Source organism: Pelecanus crispus, chromosome 9 (assembly GCF_030463565.1).
Source record: "Pelecanus crispus isolate bPelCri1 chromosome 9, bPelCri1.pri, whole genome shotgun sequence".
In the NCBI taxonomy this organism is placed as follows: domain Eukaryota; kingdom Metazoa; phylum Chordata; class Aves; order Pelecaniformes; family Pelecanidae; genus Pelecanus; species Pelecanus crispus.
The window spans coordinates 24,476,791-24,502,765 of NC_134651.1; the positions used below are offsets into that span (position 1 = coordinate 24,476,791).

General features: G+C 35.5%; 1 protein-coding gene across 2 annotated transcripts in view; it reads left to right on the top strand.

Moving 5' to 3' along the window:
- The first annotated feature begins 572 nt into the window (after window positions 1-572).
- The window catches only part of PIK3CB (phosphatidylinositol-4,5-bisphosphate 3-kinase catalytic subunit beta), a 45,656-nt gene continuing 20,253 nt past the window's right edge, over window positions 573-25,975 (top strand). The window contains exons 1-11 of one of the 2 annotated variants that reach the window (XM_009484300.2): window positions 573-725; window positions 3,566-3,791; window positions 5,443-5,666; window positions 8,441-8,623; window positions 8,866-9,036; window positions 9,939-10,016; window positions 14,192-14,443; window positions 15,008-15,104; window positions 16,011-16,141; window positions 19,669-19,722; window positions 21,732-21,920. In XM_009484300.2, the coding sequence (XP_009482575.1) occupies window positions 573-725; window positions 3,566-3,791; window positions 5,443-5,666; window positions 8,441-8,623; window positions 8,866-9,036; window positions 9,939-10,016; window positions 14,192-14,443; window positions 15,008-15,104; window positions 16,011-16,141; window positions 19,669-19,722; window positions 21,732-21,920 (1,758 nt within the window). The remainder of the gene's footprint in view (window positions 726-3,565; window positions 3,792-5,442; window positions 5,667-8,440; window positions 8,624-8,865; window positions 9,037-9,938; window positions 10,017-14,191; window positions 14,444-15,007; window positions 15,105-16,010; window positions 16,142-19,668; window positions 19,723-21,731; window positions 21,921-25,975) is intronic. The other variant, XM_075716305.1, reaches the window with a different exon arrangement.

Here is a 25,975-nt window from a genome sequence, read left to right on the forward strand (position 1 = left end):
TTAAGGGTGAGAGTAAATTGAGATAAATGTCTTTAGAGGAAAATGTCACTTTCTAATAGTGTTGAAGGTGATTTTCCTGTTTATTAATATAGACTTTCAAGTTGAATATGTCAGTCTGACCACGTTTGTGGACAATTAACAGGAAATTTGCAAAAAAAAACCCTATGAAATTGATCATGTATTTTCATATTAAATATTCTCATGCTTTGTCCGAGAAGTTTACTTTGTATTTTATGCAGGTAAATAGTTTTAGAGAAAATCTAAAATTAATTTCTAACTTTGTTTTAGCTAATGTCTAATTAGTTAGTTTTTTCTCTTATTACTTTGTCTTAATGATATAAACATCTCAACTTTACGAGGCATAAATGGAATTAATGAATAAAACTATGCTTATGTGTTTGTAATACTGGCATTTGAGACCTCAGACTTGCAAGCTGAGCTGCACAAGCGGGCTTGTGTAAACTTTCCAAAGGCTTTAAAATGTGTGTCTAATTATAGAAGGTTACGTATACTGAATTTTTTTTTTTTTCCCCCCGAAGGCCATGTGGTTATGATATTATTGAGATTCCATAATGCCTCCTGCCGTGACAGACAGCCTTGACATCTGGGCAGTGGATTCACAGGTTGGTGCTGATGGCTCGATATCTGTGGACTTCCTGTTGCCCACTGGAATCTACATCAACCTGGATGTCCCTCGAGACGCCACAATATCTCATATTAAACAGGTAATACCAAATGGTCAATTAACTGAAAAGTTAACTTATATTTGGAATCAGTGCTGTTTCTGGTTTTTATGTGCCTTTTGGCAAATCAAGTAATGCATTTGAGTAGGCATAAAAAATAATGTATTGAAGGTGTGTGCGTAGCAGATTGATTAATCAACAATGTATATGTGTGTCTGGAGGTTTGGAATGTTTTTGGGCAGATGGCAAGGTTTGGAGGAATTCATGCTTATGGTTACACTTCAGCAGAGATTATTCTACTAGCTCTGTATTAATGCTGTATTGCTACATCTAAACCTTTTTTAACACATTGGCAATACATCGTATGTTTATTTAACATTTCTCTAATCGGTGTGGAAACAGGAGACGCTGTGTCTAATTTGATTTTTTAATATAGAGGTCACAGATTGTGCTCCTGCTTCTTTTGATTGACACCAGAGATGGACATTTGAAAAACTATGTATGCCACTTCTTAAAGGTTGTGTACGAGTACCTTTTTAGGGCATCACTTAAAAAGTAGGGAATACTCAAATCAAAGGAAGGGCACCATGTAGGGAAATAACCACAGATATTGAAGAATAATCTACTGACCATTTCATCAAATAATGGCCATGTGAGGGTGTTTAGGCAAGTTAATTTGGGATTAGGTAGTGGGTGAATTACACCACCAAGTAATCTGTTCCTTAAGCATAATAAACTTCTAAAAGAAAAGAAAGAAGTGTGAGATCTCATTACACTGCATTGCCTGGTAAATAAGTACATTGTTTTTCATTCCTGTTCAGTCTGACAGTATTCACTTGTTTATAGAAATTATTTTCTTTGTATCAGCCGTAGCTTCATATAATTTATTGTACTTCTAATTTGAAACTTTCTAGACACCAATGGTGTGGTGTGTTTTTGCCTTTTTTTTTTTTTTTTTTTAAAATGCAGTGGACCGCTTAGTATTTTAGAACAAATGAGAATGCCACTGGATCCAACAAATAAGTTTTGTGTTGTACTCAAATACTTGAAATAATTTAGACTGGAAAAATGCCATTGTTGTTTTAGGAAAAGGGTAACCTGGGCAACTAACTACAGGTTAGTTGGTGGGTAAGATAATGGAATAGCTAAGGGTGATTTCAACTGATAAAAAATTTAAAAACAAGTGTGTGAGTGACTACAATAAGGGACTTAAACTGAGCTGTCTGTTTTTCTTGATGCTTGTGACACATTGAAACTTAAGCATGCTTAACATGCTGTAAATAGGTTCTGTTAATACTTACCTGCTTTTCAAAGAAAAGGAATGTTGTTCATACCTACGTTAGGGAGGTTTTTCATGGAAATCACTGTATTTGAAAACAAAACAAAATGAAAACTTTCATGGCATACTGTATTAGTAGCTTTGCTCCCACCATGTTGCTGTGACAAGCCCTAATTTGTGGACCCTTCCTTGGATGTATAAATGGAGGACTTTAGAGCAAATATAAGGAGTTTATCTTGTACGTGAAACTGTTGAGCTTAAAATAAGAGAACAGAAGAAAAATAACCAATTATTTGAGGACTGAAGAATTTTTCATTTCTGTAGACTTTATAATTCTACCAGGCTAGTACTTTGTGTGATGGCAAATGGCTGCTTTCAGTGGAAGTTGGTTTCAGAGACTTTATGACTTTTTAAATTTTACAATCATTAAGGTATATAATAAGTACCAGTAGCTGGAAATTGAAGTTAGACAACTTGGGGCGGGGGGTGGGGGGGCTAGGTACAGATTTTTAATCACTATAACTACTGGAGAAGAACACAGATTTAGTCTTTTGATACCTTCAAAGTTGGAATTTTTGCTCTACACCAAAGGTAATTGCTGGATTCAGCTCTCGTTCAGCTAGGTAAAATATACTGGAATACGTTTCTGGAAGGCAGAATTTATTGTACAAATCTATGAAATATATGCCGGTATGCTCAATTCAGCAAAAGGAGTTCAGTTCAGCTTCATTTGTTTGAAAAGAGGTTTTTGCCATTGCATATGTAAACTTCTAAAATTAGGACAAAAATATTCTCACAGATAAAGATTTGAATAGTATTTAGGTTGGGAGAGCTGCTCTTGCTTTCAATTTTGATTTCTGCAAAGGATTTGATATATTTTATGTATTTGATATATTGGTGTTACTTAAGGTGTAATCTGCTACTTATGGATTAAGTTCAGTAAAGCATTGTTTAGTGTTCTGTGGGTGACTTGCATGTCTTAGTGGCCTGCTGGTAATTTACAAATAAATTTACTTTAAGCTTCTCCAGACATCAGGGAATTTTTGTTCAGGAATTAGTTCCGTAGTAGGAACTTGTTGTCTATATATTACCATAATTACAGGAAAAAGAAAGCATAGATGTGTCTTGAGGGAGAAGGATTTTGATGGGAAGCTATAGGAATGGATGGAGGAGAGTGACAGTTTGCTGGTCAGTGTCAAGAACATCGGCCTCCAAAATCAGTAAGTGCTTTGTTACTGTAGTGACAGCTGCAGTCCTGCAACTTTACTGCAAATAGGACTGTATCGGCTCAATCCCAGGATAAGTGTCAGGATGAGGGTTAGTGCTGCCCTTCTCTCATCAACTCATAGTACTTGTTCCTATGTGGTTTTTTTTACCCCTGAGATATTTATGCACACAAGTTGCTGCTTAAAAATAACCTCAAGATAGAGACTACAAACAAGACAAAGTAAATATATAATGATATATAGGGATAAAAATGAACCAAGTTAGCAAACATGTTACTCCTACATTCTTTTGGTAACATAAATGGAAATTAATGTTACCTTCAGTGCCATAAGATATGTCCATGCTTTCTTGTTTTATTTATTTATTTTCTTTGCAGCTGTTATGGAAGCAGGCACATACCTATCCACTCTTTCATCTCCTCATGGAGATTGACTCTTACATGTTCTCATGTGTGAATCAGACTGCTGTACATGAAGAGTTAGAGGATGAAACACGGAGACTTTGTGATGTTAGACCCTTTCTTCCTGTCCTTAAACTAGTGACAAGAAATTGTGATCCAGGAGAAAAGTTGGATTCGAAAATCGGTGTCCTTATTGGGAAAGGTAATTACTTCCACACCCCCCACACCCCCCCCCAAAAAAAAAAAAAAAAAAGAAGAAGGTAAACTTTATTTTGTATGAGGGCCTTAACTGGGTAGGTAACAGTGGAAAAAACTAAGAGAAACCCAAACAAACAAACAAACAAAACAACAAAAAAAAACCAAACAAAAGACCCCCAAACCTAAAAAAAAAAAAAAAAAAATTAAGTATTTCCCTGACAGAATTTCCCTTTCTCAAAACATTTGAAAGTTGTTGAAAGTTAATTTCTGTATTGTATTTTGGCACTGTATTCTGTTACTACATCAATCAAGAACAAATTTTATCTTACTAGATGAGGGAAAAAATCTATAATATTATTATTAAGTGAAGGAAAGCGTAATCCCTGAAAAGCATTATCATAAATGGCCTAACAGCAAACTGGATACACAGAAGGAACTAGAAATTACTATGGTTTTGTTGTACATGATTTCTGAGTTGGTTAACAATATGATTCTTGTTTTTGCTCTCAATTGTGGCACTGATTTTCAGCAAACAATGAAAAGCTATTTTTAAAGGTTTCACAGTAACTTGTTCTTGATGTTATTTCGGAATTTTCAGCTTTTAAATCTACTCTGCTTGGTTATACAATCAAGATTGACAGGGTCGTGTGAGGTCATACCTCTTGTTTTAAAACAATGAACCATTGTTAGCTCTTTCATAAAGACTGCAGGTTTTGTTTAGATTTCAGCAGTACACTGTCTGCCTATTTGTTAAAACTGACAATGGAAACAGTTAGCCAGTTTAACCATTCAGACATATTCTGACAGATTCTGAGAGATTCACATTCTTTGATTGAATATTTTGCTTATTATAGCTGTACGAGATCCTTCCTTATGCAGCGTCTATTCTGTACCTTAGCAGTGGAAAAAATGTGTTCCTGTCTAAGCTTCTAAACTTAGTGTTTTGTTCTGAAAAGGTGTTCAGTGCTTTGTGTAATTTGGACAATGCCCTTCAAAGTTCAGGAGAAAAGAAAGAAACACTAGCAGGCCCTATACTTCCTGAAGTACTGAAGAATCACAGCTGGTGGACTCTCCACTGTGTATTTCTCTTTACATAGTTTGGAAAAAGAACTTTACTGGTCTTGGATTGGTTGAAATTTCAGTCCTATCATTTTGACTTGAGTAGAAGATTTTAATCACAAGGAAAATTCAGGAATAAATGTGTCTACAGTCCTGCTATCCTTCTTTTTTGACTTCTAAACAAAATAAAAAAGATGCTGTCGTCTTTCTGTGGGATTAAAAAAAAATAGTTTGTGAACACTTCTTCCCCTCTATGATGCATTTGCTGTGCTTTCTTTGCATTTGCTCGTGAGGAGAGAATTCAGACTTTTCAAATTATCTTGAACTCAGGGTGAGTTTGGCTTTTCCTTTTGATAGTACCTAAGACGGGCATTTGTTCTTGCTGTTTAAACTAAAATCTCATGCCAGGTTGCATGGGACTTGTACAAGTAATGTAGAACCCAACTCGCTTTCGAGCACCCATTTTGGATGGGATGTCTGAAGAAAACCACTTATGTAACCTTAACTTAAAGATAATAAACGTATGAGTGGGATAGTAAATAGATGGGCAGTATTTGTACAGATATGTATCCTTTTGCTTGCTTGAATTCTCTCAGGTCTCCATGAGTTTGATGCCTTACAAGATCCTGAAGTGAACGATTTCCGAGCTAAAATGCGGAGAATCAGTGAGGAAAAGATTCAGTCGCTTGTGGGTCTCTCCTGGATGGACTGGTTGAAGCACACTTACCCACCAGAACAGGAACCTGTTATCCCAGAGAGCTTCCAAGATAAGCTCTATAGTGGAAACCTTGTAGTGGCTGTTCATTTTGATAACTGCCAGGTAGGAATGGTTGTTCATCACGTTTCATGTACTGTTCTTGATCCTGATCTGAACTAGCACGTGATTGATCAAGGATGTAAATGAAATAGAATACTAACATTGTGGTGTTTGCTTTAAAATGCAAATTCTTTCACCAGGATTCTTGACTCTTGAAAGAAAGTGAGGATGCGAACCTATCATTGTGAACTGAACTTCTAAAGTCAAATTACAGTTCTATTTCTAAAGTCAAAATGTACAACTTGTATATTCTGTATTACTTTGCATTCGTTTAAAACATAATTCAAAGTTGTCAGGACTGTTTTTGGCCAACTGTTACTGTGTTGCTTCACTAGCATTCAATTTCAGGCTCAGGAGATGCTGGTGGACTGGGAGGCACCGTATTCAGCACATTTCTTTTTGTGTGTGATTTATTGTTGAACATCTTTGGGGTTGATCTGCTAATTAGGTTGAGCAATACTTTTAAAAAAATAAAAGAGGAATTAGTATTCCCTATGCTAGATGTGCATATAGACAAATAAAACACTAGCTGAGACTTGAGAGTTACCTTTTTTGTTTCAGCTAACAAACCCACAGCTTATTTTTAAAATAAAAACCCCTTTAGTTTCCACCTAAAATGATTTAGCTTCATTTTTTTGATGTTGAAGTTGCTATGATTCTACTTGAGTCCAGCATTCCCATTATTCATTTTTGCACTGTGTTCTTTTTGATAACAGTGAGGGATTGACATGGGAAACCTTAAAATCTGACAGTGTGTAAATATATCAGGCTGTATTTGGTGTCCATTTTGAGCTAGATGCTAGATCCTGATTTTCAAATGATTCAGCAGGGGTTTTTTTGTTTGGTGTGGGGTTTTTTTTGTTTTGTGGTTTTTTTTTTTAAATCTATATTATTTCTGATACTATCTTTTTTTAAACTTAAAAAATAAAAAATCCAAAGTGGCAAAATAATTTCTGACTCTGGCAACACTAAATGCAGAGGTAAATACTAAATTAGGTCCGTGGTAACACTAGCTGATGTTGGATGCATAGGTGTTTTTATGACAAAACCTTTTTCCAGTCCTCTTTGGCTTAGAGGAGTTATAGTTGTCCAGGAGTGAGAATATCTGTGTGCCTGTCAGCTTTTGATTAAGATACTGTGTATATATATGCATATGATAACAATACAAAAGCAGTGCAAAAGTTCATGCTGCTGCAGAATGCATTTGCCTGCCACTGTAATAGCTTAGGCTGCTGACATTTCAAATGTTTCGAATGCTTCTGCTGCCAGTTCTGACCTTCAAAGCTATTAACAGTTCAATTCTGAGCTGCTTTTTAGAGCAGTAAACTCTGTTCCAGACTTTACTACTTGCACTGGGTACTAAAAAATCATCTCAGGAGAATTAAATAGGAAAATATGGGGACTGTTGTGTTCTTTCAGTGGGAATGCTGCAAGATTGAGAGAAAGGAATATTAAAGTACTTTTTGTCTAGAATGTGTGGGTGAGCTGTAAAAGCTACCTAATTGCCTCTGGAACAAGAGAAAGAGGCTGATCCCCATTTCTGTGACGTACGTGTAGAGACCGACAATTTGGAAGTAAGGCAGCCATCATAGAGCACCAGCTTCCTGGGAGGAAAAAGTGTCCTTCCCTGTCTATGTGCTATCCGTTATGATAGGAGAAGAAAGCCTTCACGGTTTGGCAGCTTTCTGAAAGGGGGAAGCTGTTATGAGCCATGCAGAAACTGAGAAAATACAGAATTAATTTTACCTGGCTTTACAGAGGTAGATTTTTCCATTAGGGCAGCTTGGCTTCTTACCAGTAAACTTCTGTAAAAAGTAAAGCACAAGTCAAAAGCATGTAAGCCAGACAACACTTCACGCTTGTAAATAACTGCTTTTAGAATGCTTACATCTTCAGGAGCGTGTGTGTGTGTGTAAATAAAAAAAAAAAATCAGAACAAAACCCCAGAACTCACTGAATCAACCTTTGCAAATAAATGTGTGCAGAGCATAATGTGGTAGATTAAGGGAGATGAAGGATTTCACAGATGACCTTTTACATTAGGAACTTTAGATTAATTTGACCTTTTTTTTCTAATTTAAAAAAGAAAGTAACGTCTTACCTGTACATTTTTGGAATGCATCCAAATTGGAGATACTTCGGAAATATGTAGATAGCCTCTAAAGGTTTGATTAAAAATTTTCTTTGACAATGCAGAGTCTTTCCATGTTGTATTCAGAATGCTACAGGTATTTGTTGCTACCCCTCTTTTCTGCACTCCTCCAAATAAGATGGTGGTTTTGTACATAAATTACACCAATAGTTTCTTCTGCTTTATTACTTGAAGCTTTCTTTTCTTCTGAGTACAGTGCTACCTAGGAAGAGGATAACTAGCTGGCCAGAAAGAAGAAAAATTAACACATCTAGTAGTACTAAATACTTTGAAATGTATGCATGATTTACTGTCTCCCTCATTCATGTTCTAAAATACAAGCTTCTAGATCAATGTCCTGATCTAGAAGTCTTCAAATCACTCCTGAATCAATTAGATAAAGTTCTGTGTTCTTAAAAGTATTTCTGATACTGAAAAAATTTGGGAATTGACCATTTTGCAGCTGTTAGGGTGACTATTGCTCTGATTGCACTGAAGAAGTAGAGATTAACTGCAAGTGTTAGAATAGACTGTTTTTAAAGAGACAAGTATTTCTGCCTTTTTTATTTTGTATGCTGTGATTTAAGCCTTGTAGGTCTGACTACGACAAGTTTGACATTCAGTATTCCTGTTTGTATTTTGTTAGGATGTGTTTAGTTTTCAGGTGTCTCCTAACATGAATCCCATCAAGCTGAATGAGCTGGCAATCCGAAAACGTTTGACTATCCATGGAAAAGAAGATGAAGAAGTTGATCCTGCTGACTATGTGCTGCAAGTTAGCGGAAGGCTAGAATATGTTTTTGGTGATCACCCACTAATTCAGTTTCAGGTACATAAAGCTCTTTGGAACTTACTGAAACAGTTCTCTAGTGCCTTGTCCAAAATTTGACCTTGGTCAGCTGTGCTGAACAGTAATACACTTCCTCCTCATGTCTGCTGCCCTCTCCAATTGTAAAATACATGTGCACCATTTCCTTTGTATCTTTGTAATATATTATTGTTTCTTCGATTTGAAAATTGCCATAGAAATAGTCTGCTAGCTGATAACAACTGTTTTCTGTGGGCTTTCAGTATATACGCAACTGCGTGATGAACAGGACTCTTCCTCAGCTGACTCTCGTTGAGTGTTGCACCATAAAGAAAATGTGCGAGCAAGAGATGATTGCCATAGAAGCTGCCATAAACCGAAAATCGTACAACCTTCCTCTTCCCTTGCCACCAAAAAAAACAAGAACAACAACTGTAAGTTGATATGGAGAATATCTGATATCCAAAAGGAACAGTGGCTTGTGGAATAGAAATCACAACGCCTGGGATTTGTGCCACTTACTACTGTTTTCCCGTGTAGGTCACCTGGGTCTACTCAGAGGCTCCTGTTGCTTGCGAGGTTTACATCAGAAATAGCAGACTTTGAGGCTTTTTTGAAATTCCTTACCTTCCCTCACCTTATCCATCCTCCTCCTCTCCCCACCATCTCCTTCCATTGCTATTGATTCTACTTTTATTCACAACCCAGAAGAGCAGGTAATAATAATCTGTTACCAGCAACTGGAGAAGTTATTGCAGAGAACCTGGATTCTTCAGCTTCAACGCAATGTGTAGGCTCCACTAGCTTAGGCAGTAGTGCTCTGTGATCTCTTGTATTAGCCCAGATACCTTGCATGGTGTTGCCACTTCAGTGATGGCAACTTTTGCCATAATACACTTCTAACTTTCCTTTTAATATGGTGCTTCCTTTATTGCTAAACTTATGGCCTTATAGCACAGTTTTAATTTATGTACTGTCATTCTAAGAAATGTGGACAGACTTTGCTCTGTTACAGACTCTGTATATATTCAGAATGAACAATAAATTTGAAGGGTTATTCTGAATTGTCAGCAGGTAGTACTCGATGTATTTTCTCACCCCCACTCCCCTTTCAGCTCAGTGTTTTTCCTAACTTTTTTCCCCCTTTAGGGCATCTTGTATGCTCTTGTAGTTATGATAACCATTTTTTTTTTTTAAGATTTCAAATGTATATTTTTAAAAATACATCTTTCTAGTTTGTGTTTATGACTTTTGCTTAAAATGCTTAGCTTATAAACTAGGTCTCAATATGTTACATTGATTAAGAATGAACTTGTATCTTTGTTTCCCTTCTCAGAGTGTATGGGATATTTCCAACCCTTTCAAGATTATTCTATTAAAGGGTAATAAACTAAATACAGAAGAAAATGCCAAAGTAAGTAACTGTGCCCAGTATCAGAAGACATTCTGTTCATCATTTTAATGATTTTCAGTGTTTAGTGAACTCAAAATCATACAGATTTCAGTTCAGCAAAAGTGTAAGCACTTGTAATTATTCTCAGTTGTATTGGTAGTATTGGTTAAAATCTTGCTTTATTGCTAAAGTATTACTTTATTTTCTGAAGCTGGATATGTGCATTGGAACATTATCAATAATCATGGATGGCATGAATGGTCACATGGTACTTGTTTTTTTTAAGATGGTATCTGTAAAGTACTGATATTGGTGTGAAATAAGCTTATTCAAACTAAACTGTCATTAAACATCTGACAAACAGAAGTATATTAAATATTAAACATTTTTCAATGGAACATAAGGTATTTTTGTAGCCCAGAATATATTCTATGTGTGTCTAAGCATGGACTGCATGCTTCTATACAATCTGGTTTTTATTTTCTAAACATGCTGAACACAAAAAAAGCTGTAGTATCACTTCCTGTAAAAATGTACGACTGGGCTACTGACTGTTTTACAGACCACAGGTTGTTCACACATGAGAATTTATTGCACACTACTTTAAGACCTTACAAGACACTTGCCTGTGAGGTAGAACAACATTCATTTCCTGTATTTTGTTTGGCAATCGATAAATTAAATAGCTAGTCGTGTAGGTGAGGAAGAAATTCAATTAGCCATTCAAGTTTGCTGTTCTGTTGCTTTATTCAGGATACTCAGTGCATTTTTTTCTTTCAAAACTATTGTTAGAACCTCCTTCTATATTAGCAATACTACATTTTACTACATAGCTAAATGCGCCATATTTACAATTTTACTGCCTGAGACACTGTGACTGTCAAAATGTCTGCAAAAACAGATGTTTCCCTTTTCTTTGTCTAAACCATTATTTAGCTGGATGTAATATCTTTTTAACTGTACATTTTGTAGAGTCTTAAAGTTTTTAAAAGAAAAGGGAAGGGCAAAGAAGGTGGATTCCAGAATCAACATAGCTATCAAGGTGGTTTGTTTTTTTTTTTTTCCATACTTTCAAAAAGCAAGTTTTGATTACTTTCAGTATGCTTTTAGAGGAAAAAGAAAAGATGTTGATTGCAAGCTTGAGGAGAAACAGCAAAAACTGATAATTCTTTGGTATTGGTGCCTGTGAACACTATTTAAATATTATTTAGTATTTTGAATTCTTTTTAGTCTTGAAAACTTTAAAATCCTGTAATTACCCAAGAACAAGAATGCATGTAGTAACCTTGCAAGCTCTTGTGCATGGCTCCCTGCGTTGTCTGTCTATGCTATTATGGAATTGTTACTGTTGAGAATGTCTTTGTTTCCTAGTCCTGATTTTAAGGCTGTTGAACTCACTGCCATTTGTTCTTTTAGTTTCATTGTGCTTTGGATCAAGCCAATATTCATCCATTTTTGCTGAAACCACCAACAGGGTTCATAAATGCAGTGTTTGTAGTGGGGAAACAAAACATTTGTCAGATGGATAGCACTCCACTAATGTGAGCTGGATTGAGTATTTTTACCTAGAACACAAGTGACTTCATTCAGCTGTCTAACACCCAGTTTTCCAAATACACAACAATTGAATTTGCTTTTCTTTTTGTCTTGCTCTTTGGCTGCACCATCAGTACACACTGTTTCATTAGTAAAAGGGGAGTGTCAGAATGAAAAGAATAAAATTAGGATCCAATCCCTTACATTAACAGGATTGGAAATCATAGAATTAGAACTAGCCAAAAGGCGAGCAAAATAGCCGTGTATTCCAACAATACAATGCTTTGTTACTATCAAATTTTACTTGATCACTTACACTTTTTATATTAATAAAGTAAAAGAAAAGTCAGGGAAGTCTAGTAGCATGTAGTTATAATATCAGATGATAGCAAGTCAAAGAACAATATTCAAAATTATGCAAATGTGAATTTAAAGCCCTGGTTAAAAAAAAAAAAGCAGATTTTAGAATATTTACTGTTGCTGGTATTAAAGCACAAGCAGATAATACATTAGATGTAATCATATTTCCATAAGATATCTTTAAATCAGCAAAGAAATGTGATTATAAATTCAGTTGAACATACAGTGAATCTCCAAATGAATTAATAAAGGACCATCTGGTGAATTGTTTCCAGAAGGTTATGAACCAAATTATTTTAATCAGTTCTCTGACATCAGCCACAGTATTTCCTTTTTGAAGAATATAAGGCTGCAATCTTTAATTACAGAGAAATAAAAAACCCCTGGAAATGTAATCAACAAGAATTTTGATTGTGTATATTGTTACATATACGTATGTACAGACATGTGTAGTGTGTATACATTTAGATTTCCTGAAGTAAGATTACTTTCATGTGATCTGTTCCTTGGATGTTCATGTTGCTGTTCTTAACTCACAGTGGTTCATAGTGGTGAAGTTGTGCATGCCAAAAGTAGGTAATAGTGGTTTTTATGCATATTGCTGGGACTCAAGTGAATGTAGTTTTCTAAACTGAACTTTTTCTTTCAATGATTGATTGTAAGCTTGGAAATTAAATTGGGGTTGTATATATATAAGTCAATGAGTCAGTTTAATAATGGATGTTCCTATGGCACCTGTATCAAGGAGGAGTGTAACCCATAACAGTGTGTTCTCCACAATCTAATACCTCTGCCAATGCTAATGCTGTGACAGCAGCTCTTGATAGTGGTAGCAATTGTTTCAGAGAAGTCCAGAACGATCAGAATGGGTGTTATTTTGAGACCATCTGTTGATGCTACTAATGCCTTCTCCAGGGATTATTCTGGGCTGAAGACAGGTTTGCTCTCTAGCATGACTTCATTTAAACTGCATTACAGTTTGCCAATGACTAGTTTATCTGAGCTAGTTTATGAATGGAGAACTTAGTACTGAGCAGTAGTTGGTGTAGCCAAAACAGATATATTGAGATCGGGACTGCTTTGATTTTGATCACACTGTTGTTAATTTGAAGGAGGGAAAGATAGGCTTCTCTCCCAGAACAGATCTTGTCTGTGTCAGTTGGGAATTCAAAGGTGAATTATTTTTGTCCAAAACCTGTACCATATTTTGAACATCTCTGCCTTTCCCTTACAGTGCTCAGAAATAATGATAGCTTAAAGGGAACGTTGGGAAGGTTGTTTGATGAGCATAGGGAACCTGAAACATCAGTTCACCTTTTACTCATTTAGCTGTAAAAATGAGAACTTTTTGGTGTTGACCAAAGTATTACATTTGTGAAGGTCACCTGAAAGAAGTTGACAAGTTTCTCTTTGTTGTTTGTTCAGGCAACAAAGAGAGACCTCCTTGTCATTCTTGTTGAAATCGTCTTAAGAGTATGGATACTTGGAAACATGTGGTTTTCTGTGTACTTACATTATTAAACAGAAATGCAGAAATGAGCCACATCTTAGCATTGACCTGTGATGTGTTTAATTTCAGTGCCAATAACTGCAGCTTCTTTCTCTTCTTGCCCTTGTCCTTTCCTGTTCCTTATTTTTATGGTTCAAGCTAGCTGGTTTTGTTGGTTTCTGGGTGCTAAAGACAAAACAGAATTCCTGGCAATTATGTACATTATTGTTATTATTATTACAGGTAATTTCTGATGTCAGGGTCAGCAGTGTTCCCTCTGTACGTTTTTATAAACAGTTTAAGTAAAAAAATGAATTTTTTCTTAAGCTGAAAAACCCGAAAACTTTTCTCCATTAGAAACACAAATTGGTTCTACCTGGAGGTTAGACTTTGTATTCAGAAAAATAGTCTTGCCTTTTTCATTCTGCTTAGTTGTTTGTTTCCTACAATTTGCTTCCATGTTAAGTATGTTGCTAGAAGCATTAGTGTGTCCATATATTGTATTCGTTACTACAAATGAGTTGTTGTTATTATTCGTCATATGTGGTAATATAGGTAATTTGGTACTTGAAAAAATTGGTAGCCAATGTTATTTAAACAAATATATTTTGATTTGGTCAGGAACATGAATAGCAAAGTAAAAAGAATTTGTTCTCAAAAATTGTTTCATTCATTTTAAAACATCAAAATTAGTATTTCTTTTAGGATTGAAATATTAATGAGATGCATATATGTATGTTCTGTATAATATTCTGTGCAGAATTCTGTAGGTTCTGTGGCAAGCCTAAAATTTCTTATTTCTTTATTGCAGGTTCATGTTAGAGCTGGCCTTTTCCATGGTACAGAGCTCCTTTGTAAAACCATTGTAAGCACAGAAATATCTGGGAGAAGTGACCACGTTTGGAATGAAGTACTAGAGTTTGAAATAAATGTCTGTGATCTACCAAGAATGGCAAGGCTCTGCTTTGCAGTTTATGCTGTGATGGATAAGATGAAAACTAAAAAGTCAACCAAGGCAATAAATCCTTCTAAATACCAAACCATTAGGAAAGCAGGAAAAGTGGTAAATATTTCATTCGTTTTTCTTGAGTGTACCTCTGAGTTATATTGAAATGAGTATTCAGAAATCTTTCATTGTCCTCACTTTAGTGTTCAAGAATGCAAAATGGGGGGGAGAGGGGGGAATAAAAAGAGCATACATATTAAGAATCTTTGTACGAAAAAACTTTCCATACTTCTCAGATACTGAAAAAGGCATGACAATTTTGGTTGTAAGCCAGCTGGCAAATGGCCATTTAAAGAATTGTATTTTAAAAGGTCAGTTTTGTTCTGAACTCTAGATGAGTTGTGATTGGGAAAAGATGAAAAAAATTAGCATCTAGGCTCACATTCAGGGAAATGTATATTTTTTACACTGGTAGAGTGACACCCTTAAAATTAAGCTGTATTGTCCTCAGTGGTACTGGAGTACATACTGAAAACTATGCATGTGTTTAACTGCTCTTCTGAAAGATACCACCAGTTTAAAAAACCCAACCCTCTCAATTTTACTTATATTGTAGTGCTTGCTGCATAGTAGTGGTCACTGGCATCTTAGTTGCCATGTAAAAATTCTTTCCTTTGACAGCATTATCCTGTAGCCTGGGTAAATACCATGGTATTTGACTATAAAGGACAGCTGAAGAATGGAGAACTGGTACTGCACAGCTGGTCATCATTTCCTGGTAAAGTTTAACTTTTAAGATTTGGACTTTAAATACTTATAAGACTAAAGAGGAGGAGTATCAAATAGTAGAATATTTACTGTATGCATGTCCAATTCTTCTGTTACAATCTTTTTACTGCTTGTATTTTTTATGTGGATAAATATATAAGGTCTTAATCTCTTTCCTGAAAGTATTGTGTATCAGGAAGGAGGAAGGGCAAGAGTCTGCTTGGAAATAGTATTCTAAAAGTTTTATCTGTTATGGAAGGAAAATCACATAGAAATAGATGCATGTTATATCTAGTGTTACCTGTTTTTAAGGCGCAGTTTAGGTTTCATTTGGTTCCCTGTGACATGCATCCTAAACTGAATAGATAAGCTATATTGTGTGTGAGAATATTTAAGTCAGCAAAAAATGTGAATTAGATTTTTTTTTTTGTCTTCCTTCCCTGACATTCAGATTGATTAGTAAGAGTCTGAAATCTCCATGTCACTCTTCATTCCATCCTGAGAAACCCTGTATCAACTTGGCTGTAGTGCTGAAAGGAATCTGGCTTAAACCTCTTTCTTTTTTTCATACTATTTGATATAGAGGCGGTGTGTATACTGGTTTACAGAAGCTGCAGATCTTACTGGGATTTGGTTCAGTATAGGGATATCTCAGCTTCCCTTGCCTGTTATGTTTATTTTGGAAAGAGAAAATCAGTTTCTCACTGCATGATAATCCAACATTTGTGAATGTAGGAAGGTATGGGTGGTTTGTGCTGGAAATGCAGTGCATTGTAGTTAAAGTGCTGTGCAACAAAACATGCTTCTGTCCATTGTATACAGTAAGCAATTTCTTATTGCATCTTTGCCTTTCAGGTTTTTTTAATTTTAACACATGCCTGGCCTATAATATTAATTGTTCTGTCTAATGTTTCAGATGAACTTGAAGAAATGTTGAATCCAATGGGAACTGTCCAGACTAACCCTTACACTGAAAATGCAACAGCTTTGCACATTAGATTTCAAGAATATTCAAAGCAGCCTATTAATTACCCTCCCTTTGATAAGGTAAGGTATGACATAAAGAGCAGTCATGAACGCTTGTGCGTAAATAGCTATTTCTTCTTTCCTTTCAACACTGCCTTTCCCACTGAATTCCCCACTTCCTGCCTTTTAGTTAACATACTGCAGTTTTTTAAACTTGCACTGCATGAGAGTGCCAGTGCTCTGACTTCAGGGTCTTCAGATAGTATTCTGAAGACACATACTTTTAAAAATACTCTGTACATAATCTCTTGAGGGTCAGAAGCATAATCAGTTTCAAATATCGGTGATCTTAAAAAAAGCTAAACTTATCTGCCATTCTGGAAACCTTCAAACTGTGCTTGCCTGTGATCTATAAAGATTTGTTACTTCTTTGTACAAATGTATGTTACCCACTCTTTGAGACACATCTTTCCTGTATAAGCTAAAATTCTTTTAGGAATAAATAGACTCTTAAAACTGTATTAAAAGGGATTTCTCAAGGTCTGCTCTTGAACTAAATCCACTTAAGTTGCCCTGCAGTTTTCTATAGATATGGATAAGAATGTCTGTCTAGAAAGGAAGTGTGTATTTGGAATACACATGGTAATGTCTGTTGTGTGAACACTAGATAGCAAGTTGTTTCACAAACCAGCAAATAAAGCTAAGATCAGGAAACAGGTAATAAAATGAGTGATAAAACAGACAGCTAATGATCCATTGAAAAAACAATGTTTAACTCATATGTACATTAGTCTGAATTTTGTTTTTGGGAAAGTTAATAACTGCTTAGAGAAAATTGTCGTCTTTTTGAGAGTTTTGCACCTTTGGGGGGCATGAACAAAAAGACAGAAACCACCAAGTTTTATCAGCTTGATCAAAGAGGGATTTTGCGTTTAAGGTTCATCAAAAGGAAATGAAAAACCAAGATAGATTTATTTGTTTGTTTGATTTTGGGTTGGTTTGGGATTCACGCCCCACCCCCCGCCTTGTCAGCACAGTACTCATTCTTGTATTAAAACAGCATTGGAAATGCCTTAAGAGCTAAAACAGTACTGACTAGTTGCTGCCTTAATTTTGGTTGACCAGTTTACTCTTCATACTGGTCGTATTTTAGTAATTTTTGTTATTGCTTTACTTGTAATGCTCTAAGTTCTTTGCTCAGTACGCTGTAGGTATTTAATTTCTAAAGGAAAAAAGCTGCTTTTATGTGCATGTTACGGACATGTTATGTAAAAGTATGTTTCTTAAGCAATCACATATTTGTTCTAGCTCTATTGTTCCTTTTATTTGTACCTGTGATACCAAGTTTTCAGTTTGTTAAAATGCTGGGGTGAACACAGACAAAAGATTTTTCTAAGTTATCTGATGTATTGACATTAAGCTAGTGTCTGATGGTTTTCACTATCACTTGGAACTTACATTTCACTGCAGGCTTTTTTTATTTTGTGGCTTTTCCCCCTTCTTGAACTGTACCTGAGAAATCCTGCATATCAGGTAAAGGAAAATCCCAGAGCATCTTTAAAAAGTGATTGCAGAACTGGTAATGAAACATTCATTGAAAGCATTCAACTTTGAGGAAATGCTACAAAATGTCCCTTTTTTTAGTAGTTCTGACACCCCCCCCCCACCCCCCCCCCCACCCCCCCCCCGGTAACTTTTGCTACTTGCAATTCCCTTGGAGTTCCGAAACATTTTTGCAGTATCATAGGGAAAATTAGAGCTCTAAACACTTTGATAATTCAGTCCATTTCTGTGGGTATACTGAAATTTCTCCCTTGGAAAAGAGAGTAAGATACCCCATCTCAGAAAGATTCTTTTGGTGAGGGTCCTTTTGAATCAGGAGTAACATTGTAGCTGCATGAATTATATCATCTGACAATCTGTTTTTCAAAATCGTGTAGATGAAACTTGCTTGGTGTATTTTCACAGTGTTCTTGCTTGTTTCTGCCAAGAAAACGGAGAACTGGATGCCAAATCTTTATTTTAGGAAACATAATGTGCAAAAATAGATGAATGTTTTCAATCATAACATCAATCCACTTGCAGTGAACAGCTGTTTGGGGCTGAGTGAGCAAAAGTGCATTGACAATTGATAAGAAAACTGTTGTCTAATGCAGGAGCCATATACTGGGCTGGTTAATGATCAGTGCTGCTGACACACTGAGGGGCTCCTAGCTCAGTTAAACAAAGCTGGACTTACAGAAACTTTTCAGAGTTTGCTTGTGATCAGAGTAACTCTAAAAGCACAAGGAGGCAAGCATCAAACAGAATTAGGATGTTGTGGTTTTGTTTATGTATGTTTTCATGCACAGTATGTAAACAAGCTTTGTAGGCAAGTAGCAGATGTATTACATAGTATTAATAAGCATTTCATACAGAGAAAGAAATAAAACAAGTTAGTATACCTTTTTAAGGGTTTTAGCTGGTGGGTATTTATGCTCTGTTTATTGTAGTCTTTTGTTGTTTCTCATATTGCCTGAGTAAAGACAATACAAGTTTTGCTGAAACTGTCTGGGCATGGTGTTACGTTCCTGGGTGATGGGAGAGGCAGACCTCTGAGGGAAAGGAGATGGTATAGTTCCTTGGACTACTTTCTTAACTGATATTTCATTTCATGAATTTTTCCTCAAAGCAGCAGCATCTGACAACTGTAGATATACCTACCTGACCAGCTTAGCTGGTCTAATTAGCTTAGGCAGTCACCATTCTAACACATCCTGTTGGTTGCAGTAGTATGCAGAATTTAGTTTGAAGAACTGTATTTACATTTATACTTAACTACCCATCATGATTTATTACATGAACTTCAGAAACCAAGTAGAATGTTCAAAAGGCCAGGAAAAAAAGGAACAAGAGTAACTCAGACCTGAGCTTCTGGGGAAATGTTGCTTTGCTGATAACAAAAGTAGCAGTCCTTGTTCCTGAGGGTTGCTGTGTATTAACTGGTGCTGAGGGCTTGTTGGTGGAATATTCACTTTATCATTAAATGAGTTCTTGTTGGGAGCTGGTTGTTCATGACCTTACACAAGGGAAGATCCTAGATTTAGAGAAGTAACTGGAAACACTGATTGAGGTCGTATGGGCGATCCAGAGGATGGTGAAAGGACTAAGTTTGGGGATTCATACTGAAATAGAGGGCTAGAAGTGTGGATCTGTGGGTAACAGGTAAGACTTAGGAAAGCAGTGTCGTCAAACAGCAGCAGCAGAGATGAGAAAGCAAAGGATAATTTAGAGTTGAGGATTTGGTTTGCTGTACTGAAAAATAAGGAAGAAATACAAACAGAAACAGAAAATAAGATGCTCTAGGGAAGACTGTTTAGCCCAGGAGTGGTGAAGAAGGAAATGGAGGTAATCATGAGCACTCCTATTCCTGATTTCCATAGTCCTGCATATTAGAAAAGGGACACAGCATAGAAGTCCATGTTATACCACTGTATCTAAAAAATAAGTGTTGTAATTATCTAAAAGATAGCAAATTTCCATATCTGCTTAATTTCTATAACATTTATTCTTTCAATGCTGTCAGATTTGGTTTTAAATCTAATGTACTTAAAAATGTCTTTTTGCAGATACTTGAAAAGGCAGCTGAGATTGCAAGAAGCAGTGACAATGCTGCAATGGCGGTAAGCATCTGCTAAAGACTATTTTAAAAATAATTTTCTGGGGTATTTTGGGTTTTAGCTTCTACATGAATCTAGAAATAAATAAGTCAACTATTCAACGACAGTTCTACTGGCTCTGTTTTCTTAGGTAATTCACTTTGAACTGCCTTAAAATTCAGGTATATATATCCACTTTTTGCGATTTTTTTGGACTTCTTGGCCATTTTTTATCAAAAAGCACAATTGCTTTACATACTCTATGGCGCACAGCTAAGATTTGCATTGGATCTGGATCTGGAAAACATTCCTAGGCTGCATAAAATATTGCTGGTAAATTGCTCAGTTTTATCAAGTACAATGATTTGCTTGACTATCAGGTGTTTCCAAATAAGCACTCTCAAATGGTCATTGATCTATAAGATGATGTTTCTTAAATATGATTATTTGCTCTTCTTGAGGAATTGGATAGTTCTAACTTGAGGACAAATTTTGGAAAGATCACCAAAACATGAAGGTGTTTCCTTTGTATTATATAAAAAAGTTCAGAAGATTGCAATTTAAGATGGTGAAGCGCAGTCGGATCAACACTACTAACTGCATTTTATGTAAGAATAAAGCAGTTAATTGAAAAATATGTCAGTTACAATACCAAGTGCCTAAAGTGCTCAGGAAAAGTGAAAATTCACTGCTACTTCGGGTGCAAACAGCTTAGTGTACAAATAATTGGAAATCTTAAATAGCAGCATGCCATCTTGACACTATTGTGACTTCTAATTTGAAAGATTAACATTTTCAGGTACAAGAATTGCCTTATTGTCAAGACTGTTTACTTACATTGATACAGAAACAGAGTATGTTTTACCAAACAAGCATTGCAATTCCGCTAGCTTTTGAAAGTCTATTCATTCCTAAAGAATATTTACTTAGGTGGTATTTTTACATGAAAATATTTAGTTAATACATTTCAGCAAAATACAAGGCTCAGGCACTTATTATTTCTAGAAGAAGCTAAACTTAAGTTCTGTGTGCAGCAGATGTGTGGGTTGGTTTTTTTGTTTCGTTTTGGGTCTCTTTTTTTTTTTTTTTGTCAGGTGGGAAACCTGTGCAGAACATTATTTGATGAAAGCTGTTTGTTTCTGCTATGAATCCTAATTGATTTTGACTACCACTTCTTCTGAACTTTCCTTTGTTTTTTTATTTTCCATCAACGTAAAGACTTTTGGCCTACCTCTTAGTTATGTAGAAACTTCTTCAGCTTTGTGAAGATAGAGTTGGCTTCGGTATTTAAAGCTTGCCCCCTTTTTTTTTTCAAAACGTGTATTGAAACTAATTTATTCCCTTCAGCTACTACCTCCTTACCCAGAAGAAGCAGCTTCTTTTGTCTCCCATTAATTTATGGTATACTATTGTTGCTGATATCATTGCTTTAATTTCTGCCCCTGCAGTTTGTCTAAGGGCATGGCTGGGGACAGAAGGTATTAACTGAGCCAGTGTGAAGACTCGTTCATACAAACTGATTTACAGAATCAGTACTAATGTTAATGTTTCAGAGATACAAAAAGGAGCAAAATGTCTGGAAAAGACAAGTCTGGATTACACGATAAAAAAATACGTGTATACTTAGCAAATATAGTTCTCTTTGGTTATTGTTGAAAAAGTATTTTTTCGCTTTTAATTAAAAAAAAAAATTATATATATTAAATTTGCTCCCTTGAAAAACAAAAGGAGAAAGTATATGCATCCTAAACGAAAGTTCTCCATGTTAGAGTTGGAAAATAGAAATATTGCCATCTAGTGTCATTACCTCTAAAGTTTAGTTACTTTTTCAGAAACTTCTGTACACTGAATTTTGAATCTATTAGTTACAGTTCCTATAGCTTAAGAAATCTGAAAGAAAGGCATAGCAGTCATTCCCCTGTGTTTCATGAGTTTTATCTGAGGTTCTTCCGGTGTAGGATGTCTAGTATTTGGGCTAAAATATAAGAATCTTACTGCATATATCAAAACATTATACATTTCTTATTTTCTAGGGTCGAGGTGGTAAGAAGTTTTATATTGTGCTAAAAGAAATAATGGAAAGAGATCCTTTATCTCAACTCTGTGAAAATGAAATGGATCTTATTTGGACTTTGCGATATGACTGTCGTGAAAATTTTCCACAGTCGTTGCCAAAACTGCTGCTGTCTTTAAAATGGAACAAACTTGAAGATGTGGCTCAGGTAAGGGAAAAGACAATGATGGTGGGGAAAAATGCTGGAGTCAAATCATGAGTAAATAGGGTTTCTTTCCCAAGTATAGACATTTTAAAATGGTACTATTGTATGAACTGAAGTTCATTGTATACCTTCTGTGGCCTGGACACATAAACCAGAACTTACTATCTGGGGGGGAAAAAAAAAAAACCACCCATAAAATAAACACAACCCCCCAAATGCATTTCAGAAGTCCTCTGAATGATGAGAAAAGCACAGCAATTACTTATACAGGCTAATTTAAAAATCTTGTGCTCAACTTTGATCGTAAATGTAGGGAATTTCATAGAATCACAGAATCATTTAGGTTGGAAGGGACCTCTAGAGATCATCTAGTCCAACCCCTGTGCTCAAGCATGATCAGCTAGAGCAGGACTGTGTTTTGAGGAGTTTTTGAGGAGTTTTGAGTATCTCCACCGATGGAGACTCCACATTCTTTCTGGGCAACATGTTGCAGTGTTTAACTGCCCTCACAGTAAGGAATTCTTTTATAAGGTAATTTTAAAAAAAAAAAAAGTTTAAGTTTGTAAATCAAGATCTGAAATAAAGCTTCTTATAGAAATTGTTAAACTGTTCAAAGACTATAAAAATCCACGTCTCAGACTGGGTAATTAAAACTCACTGAGGCAGGCAGATGATTTTTCAAAGAGATATGATACACACTAGTGGTACAAAATACTTCATTCTCATCATGTTGACTGTTTGACCAAATAGGGTCTCATTTAAAGTAACTGTAAGTAATTAAGGACTTGAAGACTGGTGCTGTGATACAGGATTACATTTTCAGTAAAACTGTATTATTAGTTTGCTCTATAGATGTGCAAGGTTATTTCACTATACTTTGAAGAAGTTGGTGTAGCTGCCTTTTTCTGTATTTACCCAAATAAAATGCAACTCTTGTGATGCTTTTTGGGAATAGGTGGAACCTTGATATAGTAAAAATTATATGAGTTTATAGTGAGACCATTCCTGCTTGACAGACTGACTTAAAAATAATAAAATAACAGATCCCTGGATTTGTATTGAAACTTTTTAGTCTGATCATGTACAGGGCAGATTGAGCAAAACTATAAAAATTTGTCCAGTGTTAAAAAGTGCAGTACTCACTCTGAGGGGTGAACCCAGACGTTGTTTTGTTTGTTTGCTTATCCTGACAGAATTGCATGTTTAAATGACACTCAACTTCTTGCAGACTGAGATAATATTTATGTCCTTCCACGAGTCTCATTTTTTAAATTTTAAACTAATTTTTTTCATTTTTAAAAATATTTGAGCTAAAAAGTATTTTCTGTGAAGGGTTATGATTGATAGTATAAATTTCTGTTCTTGCTTAGTATTCTGGCCTTTGCCTGTTACAAACTAGGTCTTCTTGGAAGAAAAGGAAGCCACTCCATGAAACCTCAACTTTCATTGTGTGATTTTTGTGATTTATCCAGTCAATCAGAATCTTAGTTTGTCTCCAGCATAGAGTTTATTTTCTATTACATCCTTCCTACCAGCTAGATGTATATGTTCTGTGAACTTATAAAAATAAATGGAATTTCATCCTAGATCACTGTCCGTGCCATGAACACTACACTATGAAAATGTAGCACCCAGATATTCCTTGATCACTTGTGTGCTTTCACATGCAAGAATCCTTTGTTCCCTAGTAATTCCATTATGTGCTTCTGAATTTATTGTTAATTATTAAAAGTTATCTGGAAATACAAACTGTAGAAATATAAGCAGGTATTTGTTTACCCATTAATATATGTGAAGCAAAAGGCATTCTGATTGCTTGCTAGCAATGGCCTTTGGTAGCAGAGTTTTGAAAAGTTATTTGCAGTATGGATATTAGTTGACAGCTAAAAGTCCTTTAAATTTGGGAATATTAAAAATATGCATAAAGCATTTTATTTAAACAGATGGCTGAAAATACGTCATCTTGCTTGTTACTGTGTACTTTCTGGAGGGAATGTAGTATTTATGTTTGGTTATGTATAGACAATAGTGTGGATTATATTTTAATAGTTTTTGGAAGCAAGAATAATCTATCTGAAGAATGAGACCTTATCCTTAAACATGCCAAATATTTCTGTAATACATAGATGTTTAAGTATTCCCAATGACTTATCTTTTGAGGTGAGGCAAGACAGCCTCATGAATTTTATTAATTTCAACGTTAGCAGGCCTCATAATTTACCTCTCATTAAAATTAAATATATATAGCACTAGCTGTACATTGCAATGTTTGTGCTACTACAACGACATGCGTGCTGTGCGACTAGAAGGGTTTTTTTAATGCCTATTGTTAGCTGTATTTCAGTGAAAGTCTGACACTTAAGGCAGAAAGTTGGAAAAAAAAAAAAATCCAAACCAACTGAACACAAAGACAAAAAAAAAAAAATCCTCCAAGAAACAGCCAAACACCAGCTGTTTAAAAGAAAAATGAGCTGGCTATTCCCGTTTCTATTAATGCAGATCAAAAGTAGTAAGGTTTTTTTAGAAATTGAGTATTATATTTGATTGTAGACTATCTTTATGGACCACCGAACTAATAGAAAGTTATGTACAATGGATTAAAGCAGCTTTCTTGTATTGTTTACCATATAGATTTCATCCAAGCTCTCATTGTATTACAGTATTTTGGTAGAATAATTGCACTGAAGGAATCCTGAAGGTGTTTGCCCTTACTGTTGCCATAATCTCCTTGCTCAGCACAGTAGTAGGGTGGCAGAACTTGTTAGCAGAATTCACAAGCAGTATTTATTCTCAAAGCAGAACTTAGCTGTTATTAAAAAAAAAATAAAAAAAATCCACCTGCTTTCAGTGAAGTGACACCATCATTAATGAGAACTAGAGAAAGGACAGCTAATTTTTGAAATGCTTGAACTAACTGGAATAAAAATAGTGGCCTGTGCTTGATTGTATTGTCTCTTATAGTAAACTTGTCTTGTTGTATTGTCTCTTACAGTAAACTTGTCTTGTTAGGAAAGAAATTGTGGTTATTTCTTTATAGAAAAAAAAATTTGATATACCAAGGCCAACTTTGAGTTTTCTCTAAACCTTTAGATTGTTGTTCAGAATTGAAGTTCCTCATTTTCTCACAGCTTGTCAGGAGTTGCAAACTGTGTGAGAGAAGTACACAGTATTTCATGTGTGCCGCATTTTAACATGTTTGATATTGCAGGGAAATTTTTAAGAGCTCGAAACACATATTTTTAAATGTAAAATTTCTTTACAAATGAGATGTACTTGGAAGTTCTTCAGGGGTACCCCTCTGTTGCCAAAGCAGATGAGGATTTCATGGTGCAAGTTTTCTTTTGTCCAAATAAAACAAGTATTTCCGATACCCTTTCACCTGCACTCTTGAGAAGTGTGCGATGCACATGGGACGTGGAGCTAGTTGGACTGCACTTCTCTCATAATTAAAGTTCTAAGGCAGAACGTGAACAGAGCAGCAGGTATTTGGGGAATTTTGTTGGCTGTTTCATAGGTCATTTAGATCTTGCTTCCTCTAAGCTCGTATCATTTTCTCATTGTAATAAACTCTGAAATAATTTCAGCAAAGTGAGGAGGTCTGTATCTTCAAATAAACTTCACAGTTAATGTACATGCTGTAGACCATAACTTCAAAATTCATTGCCTGATGTGTGAGGTGTGTAAGGCGACTTTGACTTGTCTTTTTAGACTGTATTTCAGTTTCTCCATTCATCTGATCGTTCGTTATTAACAAAATGTTTCTATATTTTTGTTGGTTCTACACCTGATTTAACGTAGGTTGTCTAGAAGTTCTGAACATTTGTTTTGAGGTTTCTTACTGTGTGTCTGACAAGCATAGCTTGCATTTTCAACATCTGTTTTATGATATTAAGTATATGCTCAGTGTTAGTATTGCTTTAAGAATTTCGGTACATGTATTCGTGATGTGTAAGTGTTGATGGTTGTAGTTCTTGACGTAAGGACTGGTGTTGTTGACCCTTACTGGGCTATGGATTGAATCAATTTTTGTGTGTATATTTCTGTGGGATTATGACATC